At 50.8% G+C, this 7693-nt stretch overlaps 1 protein-coding gene across 1 annotated transcript; it reads left to right on the top strand.

Moving 5' to 3' along the window:
- On the top strand, positions 1-5440 carry TRIB1 (tribbles pseudokinase 1). The gene is made up of 3 exons (XM_082337613.1): positions 1-384; positions 818-1110; positions 3213-5440. The coding sequence occupies exons 1-3, from the start codon at positions 82-84 to the stop codon at positions 3679-3681; spliced, it is 1065 nt and encodes a 354-aa protein (XP_082193739.1). The 5' UTR covers positions 1-81; the 3' UTR covers positions 3682-5440.
- Positions 5441-7693: the final 2253 nt, after the last annotated feature.

The following is a 7693-nucleotide window of genomic DNA, read 5'->3' as shown; positions in this document are numbered from 1 at the left end:
TTTCGGCGGGGAAAACGACGAAGGGATGCGCCAAGCGCGTACCGCCCGCCTCTAGCTCCGCGCCCGCTCCCGCTCCCCTCCATGAGCCGCCCCGCGTCCCTCCTGCCGGCCGCCCGCTGCCGCAGCGCTCCGGCTAAGCGGCTCCAACCTCTCCACGACGGCCCCGCCGAAGAAGCACCGGCTTCCAAGTGTCCTCGCCTGGTCGATTGCGGACCCCCGGATTGCCTGAGCGCTCCCGGATCGCCTTGTTCCCCCGCTTCTCCCGCCGGCGGGGGAGCGGCGGGTCCCAGCCTGATCGCCTCGTACCTGCTGCTGCCGCTGGCCGAGCGGGAGCAGGTGTCCCGGGCGCTGAGCGTTAGCTCCGGCCGGGAGCTGCGCTGCAAGGTGAGCGCGGAGCTCCGCGGGCGCGGATGGGGAGCGGAGGAGCTGGAGGGGTTGGGGGGGGGGGAATCCTCCCGCCGTTTCTGAGCGCTCGACCCGGGCAGAGCCTTGCAAAACATCCTCCCGCTGCCCCCCGGTCAGAAACGCCCGGCCCGCCGCCCGTGGGGATTTACACGCGCTGGAAGTAACCTGTCACTCCGGCTCACCTCGGAGGACCTTCCCCCAAAAGCTTCGGGGATGGTGGTTTGGTGGGTTTTTTTCCCCACCTTTTTGATATAAAATGACCGGAAGGGTCTCGGTAACCGCTTTGAACGGCGGTCCTGCCGAGCCCTGGCTCCCCTCCAGCTCCCTCGTCATTGTTTGGGGAGAGTTGCTACGCGAGCGGCTGCTTTCAACGCCCTTGAGAACGAATTTTGGTTTAATTTCCTCTTTACAGGTGTTCCCCCTCAAACACTACCAGGACAAGATTCGGCCTTACATTCAGCTGCCGTCACACAGAAACATCACCGGGGTCGTCGAAGTCATCCTCGGGGACACCAAGGCCTATGTGTTCTTTGAAAAGGACTTTGGGGACATGCACTCCTACGTGAGGAGCTGCAAGAGGCTGAGGGAAGAGGAGGCTGCCCGGCTGTTCAAGCAGATCGTCTCCGCTGTAGCTCACTGCCACCAGTCGGCCATCGTACTTGGTGACCTCAAGCTCAGGAAATTTGTCTTCTCTAATGAAGAAAGGTAAGCGGTTGTCACCAGTCAGCCCTGGGGTGAGTGGGGAGGGAGGAATGCCACATCCAGAGACGCAAAAAGCGTCCCAGGGAGTGGAAACGGCCGTGTCAGCTGGGCATCACCTGCGAGCGATCCGAGTTGGTCCCCGTCACCTATGCGTAGTAGGTCACGGATCTAACCGGTACGCACTTGGGCTCTTAGATCTCGACGGATGAAAGGGAGGAAGCTCTCCGGGAGCTTCCTCTCATTCAGCAGAAGTTCAGTGAAACCTGCTGGTAGACAAAGGGACGAATGTTCGGATGCTCGTTAGCGCCAGAAGATGTCATGTGTGCCACTCATTCAGTGTAAAATGAATAAAAGGCAGAGAGGAGGAGAGGAGGGAGGCTGAGGCGTCGGGCCGGGGAGGGGGAACGGCCCGTCTGAGGGAGCAGGAGGTGCGAGGAGCCGGAGCTCCGGTCCCTCCTCGCGCCCGGGAGAGCAGCCCCGCGGCAGAGCCGCCGTTGGGAGAGGGGTGCTCGGGAGGGGTCTCCTCGCTGAAATCCCCTGCTGATCAGGGTTATGCTGCTAACGAAAGACCGGCTGTGTCCTTCGAGGCTTTTATCCCTCCTCCGCTGCCGGCAGCGGTGCTTTCTGTGCCCCCTGTGCCTGTGGATGTGGGCATGCACAGGAGGGAAGGTGGGACGCAGTTAGATATTGCTTTGGGAATCCTGCACTGAAGAAAAGCACTTTGGTAAAACTTAGCCTAAAGCCTAGGTTTATAGAAAGGAGATCCAGAATCTAGTTGTTAAATTTAGATTAGGGAAATAATTCAGTATTTCCCTGGAGTGTTTGCTGCTCTTGTAGTGCCTCACCACATGCGGCAGAGACAGAAATACATTTTTAATCAGCAAAACTGACTGACTAGCTGCTTATCCTGTGGATAAGTGAGGGCTGTAGTGGAGTTGTGCTTAATCTGATGAAACTGGAGGAAATATTACTGAACCAGAAGAAAACACATTTTGTTTTGTTTTGTTTTGTTTTTTAACTGGGCTAACGCTTCTTCAGGATATCATTTATAAATGTGATAAGAAAATTAACCAGCACTGCCCCTCTTAAACAGAAACAACCATATGTTGACATGCAAAGAAAGTAATTCCTTTGAAGGAAACTATTGCAGCTTTTCCCGCCCATGAGAAGATGAAACATTTGTTGAAATGTTACATTGCACACAGTCTCGCTCATTTGGAAATAACGCGTTGCACAGGCGAGTGTCATGTGCATCCCATTTGGCAAGAAGAGGGTTAAGCAATGGCAGGCGGACTCGGGCTCTCCGGCACAGGTGCAGTTTCAGGGCTCCCGCAGCCAATCCTGGGCCCACGGTTCGCGTTGAGTCATATTTTCCGTTTGCAGAACCAATGGGTATTTGACGAGGTCACGCTGAGGACAGGCTGCAGCCAACGCATCTACACCCCAGCGGGCTGCAAGGCAGCGCAGAGCCCTTCCAGGGCGAGCCGGTGGCTTCCTCGCTGATGCGAAGCTCCCTTTTCCCCCCAAAATGGGAGGTCGGGGTGGACCTATCTCCACCCAGGAGGTGGAGGGTGCAGTGGTACCCTCCAGAAAGGCAAAAAGAATAATTATTAAAACATAAAATTAGAAAATAAAATACAAAACTCAGGAGAGCCGATGATTATCGCAAGCGCAGAAGGGAGCTGGACTTTGCAGTCTGCAAAATCACGCAGCTGGACGCTGTTTGCTCAAAGCCTGAACCGCAAATAGCGGCGTGTACGATGCATTGTAGCCGATTAACCCCCTGCAGTCGCAGTGCTGCCTATGTAGATAGAAGGTAACTTGCTGGTGTTCCTCGAGAGCCCTCTGTGTTGTTAAAATCCCCAGTAAGTAAAATAAGCTGGCGTCGCTGAGCACCTACCCGATGCACGTAGCTGTGCTTCCATTGCACGGGTCCAGGAGTCCAGGCAACTTTTTCACTGCAAATTAAAAAGTGTTTCCTCTCCTTTTCTTTATGCCTGCGTGAGAAGGGGAGTGGGGATTGCCGTGGCGGGGGGCTCGCCGTGCTCGCTTGTGCCTGGGTGTTGCTATTTCTAACCTGTGGCTTCCTCCCCTGCTCTCCCTAGGACTCAGCTGCGGCTGGAGAGCCTGGAAGACACGCACATCATCAAAGGTGAAGACGATGCGCTCTCAGACAAGCACGGCTGCCCGGCGTACGTCAGCCCTGAGATCCTGAACACGACGGGGACTTACTCTGGAAAATCAGCCGATGTGTGGAGTTTGGGAGTGATGCTCTATACCCTGCTGGTGGGACGCTATCCCTTCCATGACTCGGACCCTAGCACTCTGTTTTCCAAAATCCGGCGTGGACAGTTCTGTATTCCTGACCACGTCTCCCCCAAAGCCCGATGCCTCATCCGCAGCCTCCTGCGGCGGGAGCCCTCTGAAAGACTCACTGCTCCAGAGATCTTGCTTCACCCTTGGTTCGAGGCAGTCTTGGAGCCTGGATATACAGACCAGGAGACGGGAACTTCGGATCAAATCGTTCCAGAATACCACGGAGACAGTGACGATATTAGTTCCTTCTTCTGCTAACCCCAAAATCTCAAAAAACTCATTGGTTCTCACCTCCAGCATCTTCGTAGAGTTTCATTTTTCCACATTTGCAAACTCAACAGCATCTTAAAGTGCCAGTATGGTCAGAAAAGTGACCTTGTTTAAAATAAACGCCAACCCATAGATCTCCGCTCCCTTGAGCGTACTCAGAGTTTCATCCTCTTGCTCTGCTGGTAGGTCCGTCCCGCCGGCCCTGGAGGACCCGAGCAGCTTTGCGAGAGCCGCCTGGCTTTTCTCCTGCCTCCCGCATCCTCCACCGGTGTAACTGGCCGCATCTTGGCTGCGGAGTCTTATGGCTGGTGAGGTGTGAGACAGAAAGGCAGCCCCTTCTGCTTTCCCACGGTGGCTACGGGGGTGCGGAGCCCTGGCAGCGATGCTGAGGGGGTGGGGGGGCACAAGGCGTGCCTCTAACTGAGCAAATCTGACAGAAATGGGTAAAAAGGGGAATCGACTCAGCGTGCCACACCGGCCGGCTTGCAAAGTAGCTTTCTGACTGTAAGCGCACTTTAATAAGGGAAGGAGGTCTTCGCCCGCCACGGCCACCCGCCTGCTCGCCTCTGCTCCTCCAGCTGATCTTGCTTTCAGAGGCATGAAGCTCCTAGATCCACCCGTAGGACAAATCACTGCTGTGGCTCTTTCCAAAGCAGAAACTGGTGGATCTCCCAGCCGGATCCCCTCCGATTCCATTGGCTGACTGGGAAAGCGTTTTAAATAGACTTAAGCCTTGTGTTACCATGGCATAGCCTATATAACTTTATGCCCTCAGCGAGCTCGTCAAGTAGCAGGTCTCGTTGGCTCCGAGTGCCAAAACATATCCGTTTACCAAACCGTAACACTATCGGCTGGGGCGCCTTCCCTTGGAAAACGATAAGGGATATCTTGTACAGTACATGTAAACACGGTCGTGTTTTCCTACAGGCTCAACTCTTAAAAACATCACATCCCCTCTCCTCTTCCCCAACTCACCCCCCAAAAAGTTAGTCTTAAGAGTAAAATCTCCATACGCCCTTAGTTGATTATTCAGGTATGTTGTTTGCCTCTGGCTACATTTTTTTTTTCCCCTTAAATTTTTTTTTTGCATGATTATTCATAGTCTTTCCAATGTGCGTGGATAATGAATATATCTAAATCATTAGCTTCCTGGGTTGGGGGTAAGTAAAGCTTAGTCCTGCCTAAAATTTCTGCTTTGTTTCACATTTGTGTCCAGTGGCTTATGCAAAGAGATGTCCGTCCGCCTTAGGCGAGAGCGCGGCTTCTGAAATGGCCGTGGGCTGGGTAACTTACGGCCCTGACACGGCACAGTTTGAGTGAAGTCATCTTAAGGGTAAACCCCGGCAAGCTGCAGTCCCACCACGCGTTGCGAGAATACCATGTATACCTCATGGACTGTGTACTTTGTACATACCTTACTGTTTGGGGTTTTGTTTTCTTGTTTTGTTGTACTTTGTCCCAATAAGAGGTGTCGAAGAGCAATTTAATGTGAATTATTGTTGGCAATACTAACTTGACAGAATCATGAGCATTAAGAGCAGGGCGCTCCAGCTCTCCGTTGCACTAAACCTCTCATGATTGCTTGACATTTGTATCTGTGATACAGTTTAACCCTTCTATGAAAAACAGTACATTTGTATATATTGGTAGAAAACTCTGCCAGAAAAGCTAAAAACACTATGTCCAACTTGTAAATATGTATGTGGAAACCTAGACGATAAAGTCTGACTTGTAGAAAGTTTTAATAAACTTGGTTTCATAATGTTTGTCCCTGTTTCTTGCGGTGTCTTGAGGGGAACGCAGCTTGAGTATGTTTGGTTTAATCTGAAAAAATGGGGCTTGGCCTCAGAGAGGATCAGCTCATCTACGGTCCCTATGCGTGCTCCGTTGTGCCTGAGCCGCCGGGGGCTGAGCCCTGACTCCCCACTGCTGCCTGGGGTTGAATCCCCATGGAGATGAGTGGGGACAGGGGATGGCTCCTGCCTCTTGGGGGGTGGAAAGGGCCTGAGATGTCCCCAGAGCTACGTGAAACAGGGTGTCCTATTCATCTGATAAACAAGGGGGAGAGGGGTTACAGCTCTGCCTCTCACCTTTAGAAACCCTATTGCCTTTCAGCACGTGCATTCATTTCCATCTGTGCCCCACAAGCGGAAAATGCTATGGCACTGCAAGGCTGTCACCCTGCACCTGTGAGCATGGCAACGTGATGCTCAAGCCAGTGGAAAATCACATCATCTCAGGTGTCTAAAAGTGAGCAGCCAGAAGCAGAGGCAGCGGTCGAGAGCACAGGCTTTAACGGGGAGCCGGAGCCAGTGGGCAGGGGCTTGACCCCGCTGCTGGGAGGCAGTGCAGAGGCCACCCAGCATGCCCGTTAAAAAAAGGGAGATTATTAGAGCTGCTTTTCTTTGTGGCGAGAAGAGAGGGGTATAAATAGCAGCAGTATCGAGGTTAGAGAATGCGCTTTCCTGAAAGAGATCAAGCCACCCTTGTAATCCACCCGGAGCGGTGAGATCATCGCTCACAAGTAGAGAGGAGGAGGAAGAGAGTCTTGATTTTTATTTATACTTTGCCTCATGTTTAACTTTGTCCTTTTGCTTGAAATCTGTTCACCAGAGCAACTGCTTCCAGGCAGCTCTTTGAGCAGGAGCAACTTTTAAATAGGCTCTGCTTTTAGAAAGGGAGTGGAAAGAGCGAAGGAGGGAACAGGGACCTGGTCAATGAAAAAGCAAAGTGCGCTGACTGTCATTAGGCACCTCGACTCCCACTCTGAGAAACCAGCAATCTGTGCAGTAAGCATATTTTCTTAGCACTTGCTGAGTGAATGTCAGACACCAAAATATCTCAAGTTACTTTACTGATGTTATTCTTGCAAGACTTGTAAAAATACATGTGCCACATAGCCTGACCGATTAAATTACCCCCTGCCCTACCATGCTTTCAGGCTTGGCCAGGAGCCCTGATGCATCCTTTTAAAACCACTGCAGGAGGTTCATGCTTTGGTGAAACCTTGAAAACTTTCAAAACACCTTTTTTTTCCCCCTGTAGTTAGGTCACCCTGAGTAGGTGAATGTGTAGGTCATCCCATGACTTTATTTCACATGAGCTACACTGTAGAGCAATTAAAATAAACGCCAAATTGTAGTAACATCTGCAAACAGCCTCTGTGTTGCTTTAGGGATTATAATGCAACATCCGTTTGTACAGCAGAATAAATTGCTATTGCTTCGTAACCCCATCGTTTGTATTATTGTATACAAAGTTTCAGAGCGTGTTGAAAGAACCAGCATATTAAGTGATTAAACTTTGATGGTGGGTGTGAGAACTTTGATTTATGCAATGCATACATTTCTTTGCGAGAGAGTCATAATTTGTCTATTTTTAAATGGTCCTTTCGGATGAGGACTGTCTGAATCTCTTACGTATTTCTCAGAGCTGGTCACCATTTTCATCTTGAAGTTGCAAGATATTGCTGGCCTCTCTGAAAAGTGCTGGGAGCCTTCAGTCCTCCTCTGTTTGCTGCTGAAAACACACAAAAAAAGAGGTTTTTCACTACCTCCTGGGCTCCATCCTAAACCAGCATCAAACCACCTCCCAGTCAGGATAGAGCTTACATCCCATGTATTTATGTATTTTTATCAACTGTTGATACTTCGGCTGCATTTTAGGCATCAGTTCAATAATTTTCTTTTTAAAGTAGCACAGCAGAATTTATAAGCCAGCTTCCTCTTAAAGCGCCAGGTGAAACAGCCAGCTCAGCAAGCTCAGGTTTAAGGTCAACATCTCTTTGCCAAGCAGGTGATATTGCTGAGGTTATTCGCAGTTAATTAAGATGGATTGGTAGAGGTTCAGTTCTACCTATGCTAAAAAGTACCCTGATTTTAGGAGAACATCTTCAAGTCAGTCAAAGGCACTGCTTCATCACTGTATTATTATTTATGAAAGAAAAGGGGGAAAAGAGCAATTTTTTATAAAGATGTGCAAGATGCAGATTCATTGTGCT

Source organism: Platalea leucorodia (assembly GCF_965183815.1).
Source record: "Platalea leucorodia genome assembly, chromosome: 1".
Taxonomy (NCBI): Eukaryota; Metazoa; Chordata; class Aves; order Pelecaniformes; family Threskiornithidae; genus Platalea; species Platalea leucorodia.
The sequence above is the reverse complement of the archived record's forward strand: the minus strand, read 5'-3'. Positions and strand labels throughout refer to the sequence as shown.